Here is a 21,245-nt window from a genome sequence, read left to right on the forward strand (position 1 = left end):
CTAGTGTCCGTTAGGAGGAAGGCCGCCACGTCCACTCATCACCAAGTTTACTTTTCTCGATATTCCCACTTCCGCGTTTGTTCAAAGTTTGATGCTATCTTCACGCGAACATTTCTGGAACTAAAATGAATCTGTGCTACATGCATACTGTTGCCATGGCGACAGTTGTCGCCGTCGTCGCCCCGCTGTGTTGCAAAAACGCGAGTTCTGACGAAGATTTGAAGAATCTGACGGGTGATTTTACTCCATTTGGATGTTGCAGCCACCTCATGTACGAAAGTAAAGGGGAGTTTGAGAGCTACAATCGCTGTTTTCAGGTAAGAAATAAGAAACGCGTACCGTGCGTCATTAGAGACCACGCCCCTCAGGTACAATCCGGAAATAGAGAAGGTAGGTGCGCGTTTTTATTTTTGGATTTAAATTGTAGTGCGATAACGATATGTTAAGCGCAATAGTCCACCTTTCAGTGTCTGAATGTATAAAAATATAACGTCATATGATTTATTTGTCTTTTTTTACTTTAATATCCTGCCTAAAAAAATATTGCTAATTCGTTGGTATTCAATAACTTCTTTACTAGTTGATTTAAATAGAACAATGAATAAGATACATTGTTTTTTCCTCACAAATCTAGAGTTTTTATTTGTTGTATTTAGGTTAAACTTCAAGTCATCAAGTTGTAATTTCTAAATAGAATTAAAATATATGGCAAGATTAATGGAGGTACCTGACAACAAAATTAAAATTGGTGACGAGTCTCACATCAACTCGTGCTGCAACATAAAATCTTTTTTTTTTTTTTTTTTCTTGTACTTTTTTTTTACTGGCGCATTGTGTAATACATGGGAATTCATCTGCACACACATTTGTGTCTGATGCTACCTATACCTACAGTCGTTGGATTTCAGCAAAACAGACTTAATTAAATGTATCTATTTTCTTTTGTTATTGTCTGAGAAGCATCCATATTGATTGTTTTATAGCATTTCATCATTTCACCAGACATAAACTCGTGCTGCAACATAAAATCTTTATTTTTTTTTATTATTATTTTTTACTTCTGGTGCATTGTGTAATACATGGGAATTATATGCACACAAATTTGTGGCTGATCCTACTTACAGTCGTTGGTTTTAAACAAAACAGACTTACTTAAATGTATATATTTTCTTTTGTTATTGTCTAAAAAGCATCCATATCAATTGTGTTATAGCATTTCTCAGACAGTTGAAGTGTCCAAGAGAGTAAATAGATTTATTTCAAAGCCATTTGTTACTTTCAATTGGTCAGTGACATGCTAAAAATACAACACTGGAAGATACCAGTCGCATTGATTTGGGGAAAAAAATATGAAATTGACCATTTATGGACACAAAAAATCTTATGCCAATACAATCTATTATTTGTATAGTATATCTATAAAATGTATTGGCATGGTTTGCCACAGCTTTTTGTCAACGGCTCAATCTCACTCACGCCCAAAACCGAGAAACAGCTTCTATTTTGAAAAGCTCATATTGTTTTTTCATTGGGTATTACATATGGATGCAGTACACTTCCGCTTCAAATTTTAAGTTTTCAATTAATTCAAAACAGCCACGGCATTAAATGAGTTAGCATTTCTGACGTTCATAAACTACAATGCTTAATACAAATTGACAGAGGTTTTTGTATGTGTGTGTGTGTGTTTGTGTATGCGGGCGCGTGCGTGTGTGTTATTTTTGGTTGTTTGGCCAATCCAGGATTCTACGGAGCGTCATGCGTACCTCAACTCATTTTCTACACAACCTCAGTCCGCTAAGTACGGAATCAATCACTTCTCCTCCCTCTCACCTGAGGAATTTCGTGGTAGGATGAACTTACTGTTCAAATGTTAGCAAGTCAGTCCAAAATTTGTGTTTCTACCAGTGCAATTTGAGAGGGAATTGCCTTGATTTGTATCTCCTTTACATGCTCTCCATCTGGACTGGACATTGAATTCTTTGTTCTCGGCAGATTTGTACTTGGGATCAATCTCTGAGCGAGCTCCACCATTCCTTGGAGCCAAGACAAAAGAGCTGCCGGCCAAATTTGACTGGAGGGACCGAGCGGTGGTGGCGCCGGTCCAGAACCAGCAAGCGGTAAGCTGGAACATTGAGAGGTGTATTTTTAGACACAAAAAAAAAAAAGTTTTTGGGTTCGAACATGAGAAACAACTTTGGAGATACAGCCTTTTTGTGTAAGTCTGACTCACTGTTTGTCTCCATATGTGTCCTGTGACTGGCTGATGAGCAGTTCAGGGTGTCGCTTGCTTTTTGCTCTACAGGGATAGACTCCAGCACCCCACCACCCTGAACAGGATAAGCAGTGTTAAAAATGGATGGATGGAGTCAAATGTATACATTAATTCATTGTAAATTCGGTGTAATTCAAAGAACTTCAATTCGTGGAATCCATTTCAACAAATAATAGCTTCTGTTCGTGAGTCTGTGAGATGAGCTAACACGAGAATGTGCTTGACGTCACATCCTATGAAAAATTTACTATTTATGAGATGTCATTTGCAGGGAGGGTACACTCTACACACTACACTACAGCCTCATAGGCAGACACCGTACACGCTCACAATAGTTTTTTAACTTTTCATTTTGATAGATAGGTCGACTTCTATTTCTATTGTAGTGACTTTGGTTGTTGGAAGTGTGTGACTTGATGCTGTTAAATGAGTCAAATCACTTGGAACATTATTAATGAATTAGTGAATTGTTAATAACCACAAAAGACACTTTCCCTCAGGAGATGGGACCATAAAACCATCCCTTCTGGGTCAAATATAAAAAGTCTTGGAAGAAGGTTCAAGATGGTTTTTGAGTTATTTCACAGTGATTTTGTCTCCATCAACTAATAGCAGTGTGTCTGATAATAGACTGCTTTTTCAGGATAAATTAGGGCAATTATTTGACCAGCAGGGCGGTACCGGCAGAGAGAGCCTCATGCATTAAAATGAACTGTCTTTGTCCTGGTCTCCTTCACAAAGTCATGAGGAAGCTAATTTTGGAAAGGTGGTGGGATAAGAAAAATGTTTTTCTGCTGGCAAAGATGGTCATTAGGGACAGGATTTGGAGTAATACGTCCCTCAGGAGTTTGAACTTTAGCTTTTCTCAATCATTCATTTTTTCCAGTGTGGTAGCTGCTGGGCATTTAGCGTGGTGGGCGCCATGCAATCGGCCAACGCCATCGCAGGAGCGCCACTCCAGGAGCTCAGCGTGCAGCAAGTTGTCGACTGCTGCTTGCAAAATGGAGGCTGCAAAGGGGGCTCCCCAACCAAAGCTCTCCTCTGGTTACAGACGGTACTTTGAAATTTAGAAAAGAAAGACGGTTAGCAAGAAATCTGAAATTTTGTAAGTGCGTATATCATGAATAGATCCACAAATAGGTCTGAAGAAGCCATGCTGTAAAAATCAGAGGAAGTCGTTCAGTATAGTTGATCATGCAAAAAATCAAAATTTCAGCCCTACAAGCCAGAAATTTAGGAACATTCATTTTTAGTCTTAGTTATTAGTAGAAACCTTAAAACACTCTAAAGGAGCCATGCCTGTAAATGCAAGAGAGAATCTTCCATTTTGGTTTGAAGCCATGGTTTGTTGAGGTTTGGGCCAATTAGTATGTATACCGTAATTTTCGGACTATAAGTCACACCGGAGTATAAGTCGCACCGGACATAAAATGCCCAGAAAAGTGAAAAAAAACCATATATATGTAAATAAGTCGCTCCTGAGTATAAATCAGATTGATTTGTGAAATAAAAGCGTTATGCGTATTCAGGCTGCATGTTTAATCCGGAGTCACATGTACAATGGGCCAGCTGTGCCCCCTCAAATTAAATCAGCGTAAGCCTCCTCAACAACACTTCCTCCTCCAAAATGTGCCATGAAGCATTCGGTCTGTGGGCCATCTGACTGTGAGCGACTGTCTGCAATGAGGGATGTAAAAAAGGTCATTTATTGTTTAAGGACATGTTAATCATTTGTGTACCTTAAATGTTTTTTGAAATTTCAATAATTTTGTTGGAAGAATCAAATTTACATGATTTACACTGGCTTCAGCAGATTTGTGTGTCAATGACGTTGGCCATTGTCCTTTTTTATGAAATTGGTTTGAGTAATTATGTGACATTCATTCTTCAACCCATTGCCTTGTAGTCACGCTCAGGGTAGTGTTAGTCGGTGTGCAGAAGTGGTGCATTTTTGAGTTTCAAAATAAAAACATGAGTGGGAGTGCTCTATGCTCTGGGAAACCATTAGCCACTGTGGCTGGTAAGAAAAAAAAGCTAATGCACTTAGCACCATGACGTTTCGTAGAAATGAGTAGAAAAAGAAGTAGACTCAAGAACCCACACTTGAAAAGACCGTGCCATTTCCACTTGAAACAGCCATTTTGAAGACCTAATGACTCAACTCACAAATAGACAAGAAGGCCATCTATTGTTAAATCATGTCACTCACAACACAAGAGTGCGTGATTATATTATATTCCTTTAACATTATCCGTAGACAAGAGTGAGCCTGGTGCCACAATCTGAGTACCCCTACAAGGCCAAGAATGGAATGTGTCACTTCTTCTCCTGTCGTAAAAGGGGCGTCACCTTGAAGAACTTCACTTCTTATGACTTCAGGTAAAAAAAAAAAAAAAAGTTCCCCTAGGCCAGTGCTTCTCAATTATTTTCTGTTACGCCCCCCCCCCTAGCAAGAAGAAAACTATTCGCGCCCCCCCTCCCCACCGTGACTATCCTAACTTGTCTTGTAAATCGTAAAATGTTGCACTGTCGCAAACGTGACAGAAGTAACAATGAGAGCGCCACTGCCCCCTGCTGTAGTAAACGCGCAATTACACTTTATTCTAGTACTGCCAAAAAAAAAGCCTGTTCCCCAGGGTCACACGCGCCCCCCCAGGAATAGCACCGCGCCCCCCAAGGGGGGCGCGCCTCACTATTTGAGAAGCACTGCCCTAGGCAGTAAAAGCTTAAAAATTAACACACACTTATTCAAAAATCATGTGAAGCTCAAGGACGGAAGAGGGTCAGGAACATGTCATGTTTGCTGTGTCAACATAGACATTGATTGCTCTGTTGCACACTGGTCAGAACAAGACATAGGTTCACAACCCTTCATAAATAGTTGTTGGATGATAATTCCTTGTTGATATAAAACAAAATACATAGTGGAAAAATATCTAAATAATCTAAACAGCAAAATCTAAGCCACAGAGTATTTGATCAATGTTTACATTAAATACAGAACATTTTATTTTGTAGTGAAATGAATAATTCTAATCATCTTTTTTATTTATACTTATCAATTACTTTGAACCAATGCATGCAAAACATTTGTTTGATTTCTTTTCCTCATTTTTTTACAGCTACTTTTATAAAGTATGGCCTTTTCGATGAAATGGAAAACAAGTTCGTACTAGCTTATAAAACCCTGAAGCAATCAGTGCATGTTTTATTTCTAATAGATGGATGGATGAGTTTATTATTTTGAATGACTAAATATTGTTTGTTGTATGCACCTAAGATTGAAGAAACTACTTTAGAAAACACTTTTTATTGGTAAAAAATCTAAATCAGTCTTTTGTATTAATATACTAACTTTAGATGCTTGAATATACCGAAGGAAAACAGCAATTTACTGTAAGCGCCAACTGTAGATCACTCAGTAAAAAGAGTATTTGAATGAACCAGAAAACCAGAAAATGAATGGATGGCTATTCAACCCTCCATTCATCCATTCATCTGTCTGTCCATTGACCCATCTCTCCCTTACTTGTCTAGTCTTCCTTTCCGCTGCACTGATGTTGTTTCTGCTCTTCTGCCTCCGCTAGTGGTCAAGAGGAGGCAATGAAGGCAGAGCTGGTAGAGAAAGGTCCTCTGTCTGCCGTTGTGGACGCGGTCAGCTGGCAGGACTACTTGGGAGGAATCATCCAGCACCACTGCTCCAGTCGCTGGCCCAACCATGCTGTGTTGGTGGTGGGCTATGACGCCACAGGTAAGCCGAACAAAACCCACCACAAGTTTTCTGTGTGAAAAAATTATGTAAAGTTATTATCAACGAGAAACAACAACATATTTGTAATAGATGTTTATCACTCCCCCTATCCCTGTAAAGTCATCTTTTCATGGTGGAGGGATTTGTCTGTCCCAATGATCGTTGGAGTTAGGTCAATTAACTTGTCTGGTACTCTATGTCCCTTCACCCATGTCGAAAGCACCCATGTGACCCAGTCTGATACAGCCTAAAGAGGCAACATGGCAAGAGGCAACATCCTGCTTACCATGAGCTCCCTAACTGTGGGTGGAGGTTAAAAAAGCTGACTTGAGGGACATATAATGTCACTTCTTTAACATGTAAGGATTGTGAGCTAGTGTGCAAGGTTGAGAAGGTTTGACTAGATATCATTTCTGTATTTTGTAAAGAGCAAATTGGGCTCAACTCAACACATGGCTTGAGTTCTGGAACCACTTTGAGAGGGGGGTTCTCTTAATGCAAATGAAAGAAAGAAGTTTTTCCATTCAATTGTTATTATTCAGTCATTACTCTCTTTGGATGTTGACATTGTCAAAGTCACGGGCGTACTGGAGCCTATCCCAGCAGTCATCGGGCAGTAGGCAGGGGACACCCTGAACCGGTTGCCGGCCAATCGCAGGGCACACTGTGACTAACAACCATCCGCACCCGCACCTACGGGCAATGTGGAGTGCTCAATCAGCCTGTTTTTGGGATGTGTGAGGAAACCACAGTACCTGGGGAAAAAACATGCAGGCACGGCAAACTCTGCACTGGGAGGGTCAGAGGTGGAATCGAACTGAACTGAACTGTGAGGCGGACGTGCTAACCAGTGCTTCACCGTGCTGCCTCCCTAAAAAACGAAACAATGTAACCTTTTGGATAGAAATAACCTTTTGCGATAGATAAAGGATGTGCCACCTTTGTCAGGACTGACAGCAGTTTTTCATTTCTTTCACAGTGCATATGGATGCGGCCTTTGTGTATGTTTACCAATTATTTCCACTGACTTATTTGTGCAAAGCTATTATACAGCCTTTTAAGCTTTCAGGTCAAGTTATGTTCTGTAGTTTCTAAATTCCGTTTGCTTGTGTTTTTTTTTTTTTTTTTGTAGGGGAAATTCCCTTCTGGATAGTGCAAAACTCATGGGGTACTGAGTGGGGAAAGGAGGGTTATGCTTATGTCAAAATTGGCGGCAACCTTTGCGGTGAGTGTAAACCATCCCTGTGTTTATTTCCATCTTAATTTTTACATTCATACCTGCTTTTAATAGGGTGTCTGTTGCCCGTGCCATCCACCCCCATGGCATCGACATTAATATTCTCTTTGCCTCATGTGTTGCCAGGCATCGCAGATTCTGTGGCGGCTGTGTTGGTTTGATGTGATGCAAATAAATCACTTTACATGAGCGTCAATGCTGGGTTTTATTTAGGCATGCACAAACACTTAATACTTACTACAAATACTATGTACAATATTAGAAAATTGCACAGCTCCATATGCAAAGATTATATTCGTCACTGGATAAAAAAATATACAATATTTAAGCAAGAATATATCAAACTGTAGCACGCACCACATTCCTGTGTGTTCCTTTGCTAGTGGTTGTCTCAAAGTGGTGCCATATTTTGAGAGATGTTGTTTCTAATATTTTGCCCTTTATGTTCCCAAATCAAGCAACCAAAATATCAGAAAATATGATCCAGAATATTGAACATTTTGTTCAAGTGAGTTATATTGAATTCTTCTTTTTGGTGCTGGCGTACTTTAATGTTACAACGTCTTGTGAGTGTATATCATATCAACATTATGTACACGTATTTTCTTGATTTCCATGCTGTGCAAATTTGTTCAGATGCTGAGCATCATCATTCTCGTTCATATTCATTGTATTTACATCCTCGCGGGACACCCATGTCCTTAGCGAGTATTAAAGTCGACAAAATAGGGCTTTTCGTTGGTGCACGGTAGAAGTGTGTTTTTTGGACAACACAACACAACACAGTGGTTGTGAGGAACTAGAAACAAGATCAGTGCTCCTGTTTTTTTTTGTTTGTTTGTTTGTTTCGTTTCATTTGGTGCTCTTGTACGTCGTTAGTCCGAATCCTCGCTGCTGCAGTAGGAGCTGTCGCAGCACTCGGCAGTGTAAACGAATGTGTGGACATTTGGGTTCAATTTGGGCACCCAGTGGCGAGGTACCAGAAATGTGGCCAGGTTGAACAAGTCCACGAAAACCTTGTAGCGGTCACTGTAAGGAAAGCAAAACGTGTAAGGATGGTAGCCTTTTGGTGTGTGTGTGTTAAATCATAAAATGGCAAAATGGTAAATCACTATACAAGTGACCACAGGGCAATGACAAATATTTTACCTAAAGTGAAAGTAAATAAACCCCCACACAGGGTACGGGTACAACACAAACATGGATAGAGATTTACCAGTAATTGGAACAACTTTATAATGTTCTTAAACTTACTTAAATAATCAATATTTTAAAACGCTGAAAGGGCCTTTCCGTTGCAACATATATTTCTGATGGTGTTATAGCACCCCCCCAGACCCAGAGCAGCACCGTGCCTGCTCTGGCAGAACCACAAATGTGCTCCAAAGTTGCCAGGTTATAGTAGACAGATATATGGACTTGAGTATTGAGACAAATAACACCTAGAGGAATAGAGTTATATTGCGCATCTCGCTTGCTCTTCAATGCAGCCTTGAAATACACATATAGACAATACCTTACGGTGGATCTCAGGTAGTGGTACCCAGACGAGCCCCCTGTGCCCGCCTTGCTGCCAATCATCCGGTGCACCATGCATACGTGATTGTCTGCAACAACCCCAACCGAAATAGAAGAAGAAAAAGTGAGACGTCAATAATTGATCCACAAGTGAAAGAGCAGGGGTGAATAAAAATGTATTGAGTGGGAGTGGAGCAGCTTCCCAAAGGCTTCTGACTAACTTTTTAGCCGGGAAAACTTCCCTGTTAGTGCGCTGAGGCCTAGGGCCAAACATTCCATCATGGCTCTGTACTGGTGTGGCAGCCACATACTCACATCTCCATTTTGTCATGAGCATGTCAATATCCATGAGGGAGTTGAGCAGCTGGAAAGGAACCTGGAACCTAGGCTCCTCTCTAAGTTGAACAGACAGCAACGAGCGACGTTATTGACAAAGTGTATGTCTGCGTGGTCTAATTGTAAGCGCGCACACACACACACGCACGCACACACCCGCACACACGACCTCTGCTACCACTGCTAACGGTCTAAGGTGCAGGTGTGGAGCTACCTGTAGAAGTAGATCATGAGAGCGCCTTGAAGAGCTTTGTGAGACAGCCGCCTCTCACCTTTTTGGGGACAAAGTAGCATCAGTGAGCCACTGCTGCCACATTTCAAAATGTGATTCGAATTCAATGTGCGAGTTGTGCAGTAATTCACCAACCTTTACTGAGCAGATGCTCGTGACGTTTAACATCAAACAAAGAAGTGAACACTTCTTTCTGCTTCAGCAACTCAGCCATCATCTCCTCTTTGTCCTCACAGTCAGGCATTTGCTATGGAACACAAACATCACACCAATGAGTTTAAATCCAGTCTCAATGTCAATTGAGAGTTGTTTAATTATTATTAGTGTTATTATCTTACCTCAATATTTTGCTTTTCCTTATCAAGGCCATTAAATATGTTCGTCTCCAGGCTTTCCCAGAAGTTGAAGCCATCTGTTTCCAGGCCAGGCGTTCTCTCCAGCCACTCCTTTAAAGACAGTGTTTCATGTTACTTGCAGAATGTCATATTTCCGATCAGTAGTTCCTGTCGAATGAAAGTACTAGTACTACTGCTATCACTATCACTACTAAAGGTATTCACGTCTTTAAGAAGAGACTGAACAAACACCTCCTCAGTAAATGACTGCAATCATTTAAACTCCATGGACATTCTGTCATCAAAACACTTTATTTACATGCTCCGGACTGAGTAGCTGCAAATCATTGAGAGGTTCTTTGAAATATTTCCCTCAAACCTGTATCTGCTTAAGATTAATAAAAAGAAAAAAAATACTGTTATGATACTACTACTTCTACTACCGTTACTTCCAACAACTCCACGACAAATCAGTGGTACTGCTTTATTGATTGTGGTCAAATGACGCATGTCCATTCTAGTAATTGAATAGCCAGCCAAATTCACTGGAGTCATGTTAATCATATACCTTGTAATGTGTTTACTATAGGCTTCAGCGTTCCCGTGACCCCGTGAGGATAAGTGGTTCAGATAATAGATTGACGGATGGCTATAGTATGTGTTAACTCTGACGTTTAGTCTTTTTCTTTACCTCAACCAGTTTCAAGAGTGTGGGCTCTTTCTCCGTGGCGAGCAGCAACTCGGCTTCCTGACCTTTGAAGATGTCGCGGTAGTGCTGTCTATTGTACGGCACCCTCAAGGTGTCAGGGACCCCAATTTTGTTCTCCAAGAGCCGAAACTGAAGGCTTTGGAAGCCAGAAGCTGGAGACAGATATTCCCTACATACAAAATCAACAACAAGAAGTAAGCATACTGTGCGGATAACTGAGGGAAAATTGCTTGTCAATCGTCAAACCTGAAGTCAAAAAAATCCAAGGCTGTCATTGTCTCCAGAACAGCAAACTGCTCGACCAGCAGTTTGAAAATCATCACGATCCGGTGGATGCGGGTATTGACTTTGAGCATGTTGCGTTCATCTCGCACCTGCATGCAGAAGACAATTTTATTTTTTTCCCCTCTTACTCAAAACGTCTATAAAGTGTAAATAAATAAGAATGTCAGTAAAGGGATTAATCAAGCCACAGTTCTAATCATCAATTCATCAGCTTGGACTTTTTATACCTCTGATTGAAAGATAATTATCTGCAAACACCAACTGACATTTGGGAACATTTTCCAACATGAAAGAGCCAACTGTTAATTGAGAAAACAATTCATGGATCAATGAACAAACAAGGTTAATTGTTTGCTGCAGCTTAAATTGGATTTGACATGGTTGACTTTCACACAACAGCAGGAAGAAGTGAACTGGTATTAATCATGTAATGTGATGAATGTGACTCACGTGTCCATTAATGAAGATTTGCCGCACTGAATCCAGCTCGAACAGAATCTGTTTAAACCACAGCTCAAAAGCTGCAATGAAATACAAAGCACACTATCAGACATTTTATCAGAGGTTATAAAATGGTTACTTCATAATATAATGCAGTAAAGTCATATCTAAAAGACAGGCACCAGTTATGCAGCACTTAGTTCTCATCAACAATTTGATTGGACAAAATTTATTCTATGAGTGAATGAGGCAATTTGCTCACAGGTGCCCACATCACTAGTCAGTGGTTATCGAACATTACTGTGTTCAAAGATGGACATACAGTAGCACCTCGTGATGCATGATAAGCCTTCCTTAAGCCTTATATTTTACTTTGACGTCTGAACAAAAATGGTAGCTACTTTTAACAGCAACTCATTACAAAGTATATCACTGGCGTCAGGCAAGAGTTCTTGTACTAATCAGTACTTTTCAGTAGAGGCCCAAAATAGCATGGTTTGAGCCTATGATGAGGTTTCAGCCTGACACCATCCATCCATTTTCTGAAGTGCTTTTTCATTACAGGGGTCACAGGTGGACGAGAGCCTATTCCATCTGACCTCAAGTCGTAGGATGGGTGCACCCTGAACTGGTTGCCAGCCACTCACAGGAAACACATAGACAAACAACCATTCATACTCACTGTCACATTATTATACTGTTGACAATTTAGAGTGCCCAATTAAGATACCAATCATGTTTTCGGAATGAGGGAGGCAACCGGAGTACCCCATAAAACCCCACACAGGCACGGGAGAATGAACTCCACACAAACTCCAAATAGGAAGGCTAGAGCCTGAATTAGTAGAATCCACAGACTGTAAAGCGAACATTCTAATAATTCGACTACCGTGCAGCCTGGTGGGATATAATTTAAAATAATCTTTTCTAGAATAAATTAATGTATTTAAAGTTTTTAATGACGCTTTTCATCACAACCTGCCCAAACACTGCCTGGATGAGTTTCAGAACCCCCATGATTGTCGTGATGAAAAGCGTTTCAGATGAATGAATTCACTTTTTGATGACATTTTAATTGTAATAGCATTTTAAGTTATGGTAATGAATTCAGTGCCATCTTTTTATGAATTTTTATCCATTAATGTATTCCATATCCATTTACTGTCATTTTAAAATTTTAAGTGCTGCAATTTAATTAAAATTTAATTTAACAGCATTTTTGCACATTCACATTTTTGGTTGTTGGTATGATTAAAACTTTTCATTTAATGAATGATATTTAATTAATATTATTTTTTGAATCATTTAATTAGATTTGCCTTAATCATTTTTTTTATTAAAATCTTATTTTGTTATTTTAATTATTCTACTTTTTTGTATTTTTAGTTATGTCATGTCATTTTTATTATGTGATGTTTCCATTTATGTAATGCCATTTTTATTGATTAAATCCATTTTAACTGTGGTATTTTTAAATTCTAAAACAATATAATTTTTCAATAGCAACTTCATTTTCAGTAATTTAAGTCAATTTAATGAATCATGACATTTTAATGAAAAATGTGTATTATATCTAATTAAATATCTTACCTGGCTTTGTATTTTTTAAATAAATAAAAAAAGCCTCCCTGAATGGCTGTCATTTGAACATACGTAAAAATGCTGAAGTAACTAATATTGGAAACTGTGACTTTATAACTTAAAAGTGTTTAGAACATCACTATGTGCAAACTGCTACAAACCCTCCCTCAGGGTAGGCTTGCTACAAAGTGCTGTAGAAATTTAGTACCCTCAAAGTTAACATGCGGTTCACCTTGATGTGTGACAATGAAGAGGTGCTCATCGTGGATCTTGTTGCCCTTCAGCTCGCTTTGTAGCACCTGGGCTGTCACAATTTTATCCAGCTACAGGGGGAGAAACCACAAACAAAATTCTTGGAAATTTTTAAACAAATCAAAAAGTGCAATGTTACAGGTGGTGTTATTGTACCTTGAGGTAGTCTCCATAGATTATACCTCCTTTACTGGCCTTGTTGACGCCTCCCTGAGAGGCATCTTGCTCTTCTTTTTGCTCCAGAAGCTGTTTCGAAACAACCTGATAACAAACCAAAACAATTAACGTAATCAATATTACATGCACATCTGCTAATATTAAATATAAGATATGATATTATAAGGGGGGGGGGGGGGGGGGGGGGGGAGGGGGGGGGAGGGGGGGGGGGGGGGGGGGGGGGGGGGGAAAGGGGGCAGTTGCAACTAATACACTCTTGGAAGGTCAACATGTACTAAAATTGTTTTCATTGTATTGCATGTTTTTAAAGATCGGCATCCTCCAATCAGAGGTGAGGGTACTCATCGTCATGTGCTACGCCTCCGGTTTGTTTATCTTGAACCAAACCATGAATGTGTGGACTTTGTTTGACTGGTTTTAAGGCGTGGTCACAGGATGCCATCATATCAGTAAATAACAAAATTGTCAGGAGCTTGTACTTTTACTTATATATACTTTTACTACTCAGAAAAACAGAACACACTGAAATAAATTGTCAAAATTGTCTTACAAGAAGTCATGTGCATAATTATTTCTCCATGAGAGCCCTAAGGAATAAGTTTAAACATATCCAAAAATTAGTGAGTTTCCTACGCAGGGTGTCCGGGCTCTCCCTTAGAGATAGGGTGAGAAATTTGTATATCTGCAAGGGAAAAAGGGAAAAAATAAGGCAATTTTCTCTCTGTTTTAAAGTTTTAACAAATCTTATAGAACAAAGTATTGTAAAACTGACAAATGTCTGCCAGTGATTTTATTTTTGTTCATTTGATAAGGGCAGTGTAGATCAGTGAACATTTTTGTAGACGGACCAGAATTAACAAGGGGGCTATATTTTATCTGTAGTCCTTAAGGTAAGGACACAACAACGTGACTCAGTCAGAGCTGGGTTCGAATCACCGACCCTCCAGTTTCTGAACAACCCGCTCGACTGCCTGAGCCACGGCTGCCACAAAAACATTAATATATTTATTGTCGTATTCATCAACTTGACCATTTATAAATTGTTTCTCAACAAACAAAAATAAAAAATATTGCAAATTATTAGAAATCACCCTCACAATGTTTGATATGATCTTTGTAGAAACATAACGTACTAAAATAAATATAATAAACCACTCAGTCATGTGCATATTAGTTGGTTGGCTGCACCTTTGCGAATTTTATTCTGTGTACATACGTATTTGCGTATTTGCTTAATTAAATCTGCCACTTGTTATCTAAACTTGACACGCCTTTTCATAGCACCAGTTGTTTCCATCAGAAAACTCACAAATAAGGTTGAAATAGCAAAACTTTGTACTCTCATCGAATTTTATTATGGGTCACAGGAGCCATGAAAAATGCTAAGCTCTATCCGTCGTCAAGTCGTTTTGGGTGGACTGTAAATATTTGCTGTCTGGTTAATATTAAGTTCTACCCGATCAACAACAACATCGCGTGTCTCATGGTTCTCTGTTTGGGTGTAGTCTTGAAATTTTTATTGTCACATGTACTGGTTCTTGTCATGGTAGTAGTATTTGTAGTAGTGTTTTTTAGGCTTTGTTTATATCCTAAACAGATTGGACCTCTAAATTGAAACAGGTGGGACCAACATTTTTACTTAACTTCTTTGTTTCACTTGCATGGTGCTTCAAATGTTTTTCTCACTGTTGAAGGATCACTGGCATCGTTTAAAACTCCATCTATGCCGAATCATAGCCCCTCATGAGGAGTTCGGCCATCAGCCGCTTTGAGCTGCTGCTATGTTCTCAGAAACATCACAGGCGCGATAACGAGAAGCTATTTCTGAACGGGGACAAGTGCGGCGAGAATGTGTAAGCCTTGTTCGGCCTCTTCTGAGGCCAGATTATAACGGCAGATAGGCGGCACGTGTTTCCACTTGCGAGGTCTCAGCCAGACATTCGCTTAACCGTACTGTCACGTATACATGCACTCTGACCTTGTTTTCAGCAAATACACTGCAACGTGCTGACACGCTAGGTCACTGGGTGGCTTGCTTTCCTAGGAATCGAAGAAGATAAAAAAAAAGTTTTCTCTAACAAATATGATTTTATTTGGCCTTCCATCCATCCATCCATCCATCCATCCATCCATCCATCCATCCATCCATCCATCCATCCATCCATCCATCCATCCATCCATCCATCCATCTTCTTCCGCTTATCCGGGGTCGGGTCGCGGGGGCAGCAGCTTCAGGAGGGACTCCCAGACTTCATCTAGCTCATCCCGGGGGATCCCAAGGCGTTCCCAAGCCAGCTGAGAGACATAGTCTCTCCAGCGCGTCCTGGGTCGTCCCCGGGGTCTCCTACCGGTGGGACATGCTCGGAACACCTCCCCAGGCAGGCATCCAGGAGGCATCCTGATGAGATGCCCGAGCCACCTCATCTGGCTCCTCTCAACGTGGAGGAGCAGCGACTCTACTCCGAGTCTCTCCCGGATGACCGAACATTTCACCCTATCTCTAAGGGAGAGCCCGGACATCCTGCGGAGAAAACTCATTTCGGCCGCTTGTATCCGGGATCTCGTTCTTTCGGTCACGACCCATAGCTCGTGACCATAGGTGAGGGTAGGAGCGTAAATCGACCGGTAAATTGAGAGCTTTGGCTTTTGGCTCAGCTCTCTCTTTACCACGACGGACCGGTACAGAGTCCGCATTACTGCAGACGCTGCACCGATCCGCCTGTCGATCTCGCGCTCCATCCTCCCTCCATCCTCGTAAACAAGACCCCAAGATACTTAAACTCCTCCACTTGGGGCAGGATCTCATCCTCGATCCGGAGAGGGCATCCCACCCTTTTCCGATCGAGGACTATGGACTCGGATTTGGAGATGCTGACCCTCATCCCGACCGCTTCACACTCGGCTGCGAACCGCTCCAGTGAGAGCTGGAGATCACGGCCTGAAGAAGCCAACAGCACCACGTCGTCTGCAAAAAGCAGAGACGCGATGCTGAGGTCCCCAAACCGGACACCCGCAACGCCTCGGCTGCGCCTAGAAATTCTGTCCATAAAAATTATGAACAGAATCGGTGACAAAGGGCAGCCTTGGCGGAGTCCAACCCTCACTGGGAACGAATCCGACTTACTGCCGGAAATGCGGACCAAACTCTGGCATCGGTGATACAGGGACCGAACCGCCATTATCAGTTGGCTCGGTACCCCGTACTCCCGAAGCACCCCCCACAGAACCTCCCGAGGGACACGGTCAAATGCCTTCTCCAAGTCCACAAAACGCATGTGGACTGGTTGGGCGAACTCCCATGCACCCTCGAGGATCCTGCTGAGGGTGAAGAGCTGGTCCACTGTTCCACGGCCAGGACGAAAGCCACACTGCTCCTCCTGAATCCGAGGTTCGACCCACCAACGGACCCTCCTCTCCAGCACCCCTGAATAGACCTTACCAGGGAGGCTGAGGAGTGTAATTCCCCTGTGATTGGAACACACCCTCCGGTCCCCCTTCTTAAAGAGGGGAACCACCACCCTAGTCTGCCAATCCAGAGGCACTGTCCCCAATGTCCACGCGATGTTGTAGAGACGTGTCAGCCATGACAGCCCCACAACATCCAGAGCCCTTAAGAAATCCGGGCGGATCTCATCCACCCCCGGGGCCTTGCCACCGAGGAGTTTTTTAACTACCTCAGTGACTTCGACCCCAGAGATTGGAGAGTCCGCCTCAGAGTCCCAAGGCCCTGCTTCCGCAATGGAAGGCGTGTCGGTGGAATTGAGGAGGTCTTCGAAGTATTCTCCCCACCGACACACGATGACCTTGCACTGCTTCCCCCTCCTGAGACGCCGGATGCTGGACCAGAATTTCCTCGAAGCCGTCCGGAAGTCATTCTCCATGGCCTCGCCAAACTCCTCCCACGTCCGGGTTTTTGCCTCAGCAACCGCCGAAGCCGCGTTCCGCTTGGCCATCCGGTACCTGTCAGCTGCCTCCGGAGTCCCGCAGGCCAAAACGGCCCGATAGGACTCCTTCTTCAGCTTGACGGCATCCCTTACCGTCGGTGTCCACCAGCGGGTTCGGGGATTGCCGCCACGACAGGCACCAATGACCTTACGGCCACAGCTCCGGTCGGCCGCCCTAACAATGGAGGCGCGGAACAAGGTCCACTCGGACTCAATGTCCCCCGCCTCCCCCGGGACGTGGGAAAAGTTCTGCCGGAGGTGGGAGTTGGAGCTCTTCCTGACAGGGGATTCCGCGAAACGTTCCCAGCAGACCCTCACAGAGCGTTTGGGTCTGCCAGGTCGGACCGGCATCTTCCCACACCATCGGAGCCAACCCACCACCAGGTGGTGATCAGTTGACAGCTCCGCCCCTTTCTTCGCCCGAGTGTCCAAAACATGCGGCGGCAAATCCGATGACACGACTACAAAGTCGATCATCGAACTGCAGCCTAGGGTGTCCTGGTGCCAAGTGCACACATGGACACCCTTATGTTTGAACATGCTGTTCATTATAGAAAATCCGTGTCGAGCACAGAAGTCCAATAATAGAACACCGCTCGGGTTCAGATCAGGGGGGCCGTTCCTCCCAGTCACGCCCTTCCAGGTCATTGCCCACGTGAGCATTGAAGTCACCCAGTAGAACGATGGAGTCCCCAAAAGGAGCGCTCTCCAGCACTTCCTCCAGGGACTCCAAGAAGGGTGGGTACTCTGAGCTGCCGTTTGGTGCATAGACACAAACAACAGTCAGGACCCGTCCCCCCACCCCGAAGGCGGAGGGAGGCTACCCTCTTGTTCACCGGGGTGAACCCCAATGTGCAGGCGCCCAGCCGGGAGGCAATAAGTATACCCACACCTGCTCGACGCCTCTCACCGTGGGCACCTCCAGAGTGGAAGAGAGTCCAGCCCCTCTCGAGAGGGCTTGAACCGGAACCCAAACTGTGCGTGGAGGCAAGTTCGACTATATCTAGTCGGAACCTTTCTGCCTCGCACACCAGCTCGGGCTCCTTTCCAGCCAGAGAGGTGACATTCCATGTCCCAAGAATCAGCTTCTGCAGCCGGGGATCAGACCGCCAAGGTCCCTGCCTTTGGCCGCCGCCCAGCTTGTACTGCATCCGACCCCTTTGGCCCCTCCCACAGGTGGTGAGCCCATGGGAAGGGGGACCCACATTTCCTTTTCGGGCTGTGCCTGGCCGGGCCCCATGGGCGAAGGCTCGGCCACCAGATGCTCGCCTTCGAGCCCCGCCTCCAGGCCTGGCTCCAGAGGGGGGGCCCGGTGACCCGCGTCCGGGCGAGGGAAATCTGTGTCCATATGTATATCTTTTTCATTGTAATTTTCTACAAAAAGCTATATTTCTATTCAAAATATTCCATTCTTGTTGAGTTCTTAAAATATATCGTTTTTTTCAGTGATAAAGAAAATTTAGAAAAAGAGTTATTCTCTCAAGATAGGTGTTTGGCTTCCTCTGAAAACAAGCCTAAACATGTTTTTATAAATTAATAATTAAAAAATATTTTTCTCGACTATTTTCAAAAGATTACACATATTGTAAGAGAATAAGTTAATATCATTGTTTTTAGAAGGTGACAAAATAAATTTAAATTAAATATAGACACTGAAAAGGGAGCAACAGCAATGTCTACATATTCTATATTCATTCTATATTAATTTATACAAACATAGTTGCTCCATCAGAGCACAGACACAGCACGCATAGCTTGGTAACCTTTCCATTACACATAAGGCAGAGCTCATTAACGCCATGACACATTGATACAAAACATTCAGTAGATAACAAGACATTCTTATGAGGATATGTTTTTCCTTCTTTTCACCTCCCTTTTCTTCCCTTCCGTATTCCTGCTTGCGGAGAGTATAAAACCTTCTGATCTGGAGTCTAACGTGGTTGTTCTCATCAGGTGAAGTGCACTTGTACTGACTGCTGTGAAGCAACCCAAGATCTTGCAAATAAAGAACCAACTGTTAGAGTGGTGCTCACTCTAACTTATTTTGCAAGAACCACACGGGAGACAATTAAGTCTTTTTAGGCACCTGCAGGTGGAGAGTCCATTCGTCGCTGTGCGTACAGCGATGATCGAATGGAGGTCTGACTCTCGCCTCCCGCAAGAGCATTTTTATTAAGAGAAACAGAGTGGGGGTGACAGTGGACTGGATAGAGAAGAGAAAGCCCTTGACCTCTAGTCAAAGCATAGCAGGGAATGTTTTACGACATTGTGTAGGATGGGACAAGCTAGGTTATTTATTACTGGTTACACACCAACATAAGCATAAAACTAATCTAGCTAGGTTATTTATTACTGGTTACATTCCAACATAATCATACGATTAAGATGGTTTGGAAAACCCTGACACCAACTATTACTCCACATCTTTGTTTTCCTTGCTCAACGACGGCATCTTGAACAAAACGCAACAACCCTTTTCTGTTTTATGTCATCAAAAGCTGTGCTGAAGCTTTGAAGCAAAAAGACAAAGATTGTGTGGATGGGAAATTGAAAAATGTAAACAAAAATCAATATTCATGGATTTAACTTTAAATGTTCATATGTAGCAATGCATATACGTTCGTAGGGTTGTTTGGCTTCTGTAGTTTATTTCTGCTATTTTTTTTTATTTATCGACTTCACGAATGAGCTTTTGTGTTCTTCAGCCCAGCTTGATTGCACTTTCCCACTCAATTTACCTGGTTATCATCCATGCACATGTAGGGATGACGTATGTAACCCGTGCTGGGGTGAGATGCGATGTGTAGGGAGGCTCTTGTGATGTTGCACGGCCTTTGAAGTTGCGTCTGTTTCGGCCAAGGCCTGGCGGTCCCGGCGGTCCAACGCCCCCGCTGCGCTGCTATAGTCTCAGCGTGAGGCTGCATCTGGAACTCCGGCTTAGTCATTCCCTTTGATGCCTCTTCATTTAACCTGAAGGGGCTGGGAGGGGAGCCAAGGGGGGTCTCTGACTACTTGCCAATCAACCCGCTGCAATATGCAAAGCGATTTAAGTTCACTAGTCAAGTCGAAGTGCAGTATGGTGGAGGGACCTCTGATGTGGATCATTATTGACTCCCGGTTGACTTTCAAGTTGTTTGACTTTGAAAACATAATACTGGTACCTCTGTTCCAGGCTCAAAGATTACCGTAAAACCCTCAACTGTATGTACACGATATATATTACATATATATTTGTTCATCTATGTTCTACAACTACCTATATGTGATTGTATCCTGTATATGTAAGTTGGTAGTTAAATAGGTAAATGTGTTTTATGTAAGTTTATTGAGGCTACATTGTTTTTGTATCTATAGGATGTCCATTTGGTATCCAATTTCACGTGTATGTACGTAGGTCTATTTGTCCTTATCACTGCTACCCTGTTGTGATGGCATCAGGAAAAGAATACCATTGCAGTTGTTGACCGTGAGTCAACAGTGAGTGACTGTAATGATTTTTTGAGCCTTTAGAGGGTACCAGAGGGACATAGAACTGAAGGGACGCTGGGGGGGGGGGGGGGGGGGGGTGTTAGAAATACTTTGGTTTACTTCCATGCAATGAAATACAGTAAGACTAAAACAAAGAAGCAGCAGGTGTGCAAAGTTAAAAAGCATTTTGAAAAAGATGTGAAACTGACGATTGTTCTGTTAGAAATGTTCTTTGAAGGGTGGTATGAAAGAGAAGCGTATCAGTATTCTTTATATCAAGTCAGTACATGTTCAATTTGAAAGGCTTCAAATTGCACGTTGAGGCGGACGAGGGGAAAAGACAACAACCCTTTTTGAGCAATTATACGTGAAAGTCCATCCATCCATCCCGTTTCTTGATTTGCTTGTTAGTGACCTTCTGGTTCCTCTTTTTTTCCTCTTAAAACTAAATAATAAGATGTTTATATTCACAATAATTTCTGAAAAAATAAAATGTACTGGGGCGGCTCGGTGGGACACTGATTAGCACGTCCGCCTCACAATTGGGAGGGTGCGGGTTCGATTCCACCTCCAACCCTCCCTGCGATTGGCTGGCAACTGGTTCAAGGTGTCCCCCGCCTACTGCCCGATGACTGCTGGGATAGGCTCCAGCACGCCCCCGACACCCGTGGGGACGAAGCGGTACAGATAATGGACGGATT

The 21,245-nt window shown here is 42.6% G+C and overlaps 2 protein-coding genes across 4 annotated transcripts; one reads left to right on the forward strand and one right to left on the reverse strand.

The window, feature by feature from the left end:
* Nucleotides 1-29: 29 nt before the first annotated feature.
* On the forward strand, nt 30-7,484 carry ctso (cathepsin O). Of its 3 annotated transcripts, none has more exons than XM_061290279.1 (8): nt 30-317; nt 1,743-1,848; nt 1,996-2,120; nt 3,162-3,329; nt 4,533-4,654; nt 5,863-6,026; nt 7,159-7,251; nt 7,318-7,484. In XM_061290279.1, the coding sequence occupies exons 1-8, from the start codon at nt 126-128 to the stop codon at nt 7,422-7,424; spliced, it is 1,077 nt and encodes a 358-aa protein (XP_061146263.1). In that variant the 5' UTR covers nt 30-125; the 3' UTR covers nt 7,425-7,484. The 3 variants fall into 3 exon arrangements, with proteins under 3 accessions (XP_061146263.1, XP_061146272.1, XP_061146281.1); XM_061290297.1 differs by having other exon boundaries at nt 34-317; nt 7,390-7,484; XM_061290288.1 differs by lacking the exon at nt 7,318-7,484 and having other exon boundaries at nt 33-317; nt 7,159-7,311.
* tdo2a (tryptophan 2,3-dioxygenase a) lies at nt 7,450-20,021 on the reverse strand. The gene is made up of 12 exons (XM_061295274.1): nt 19,815-20,021; nt 13,109-13,213; nt 12,933-13,023; nt 11,129-11,199; nt 10,640-10,767; nt 10,376-10,562; nt 9,688-9,795; nt 9,485-9,596; nt 9,332-9,389; nt 9,097-9,176; nt 8,780-8,870; nt 7,450-8,292 (listed from the first exon to the last, which is right to left on the reverse strand). Exons 1-12 carry the CDS (start codon nt 20,019-20,021, stop codon nt 8,139-8,141), a joined length of 1,392 nt encoding a protein of 463 aa, XP_061151258.1. The 3' UTR covers nt 7,450-8,138.
* Nucleotides 20,022-21,245: the final 1,224 nt, after the last annotated feature.

The sequence above is a fragment of the Syngnathus typhle genome, linkage group LG1 (genome assembly GCF_033458585.1).
Source record: "Syngnathus typhle isolate RoL2023-S1 ecotype Sweden linkage group LG1, RoL_Styp_1.0, whole genome shotgun sequence".
NCBI classification, from domain to species: domain Eukaryota; kingdom Metazoa; phylum Chordata; class Actinopteri; order Syngnathiformes; family Syngnathidae; genus Syngnathus; species Syngnathus typhle.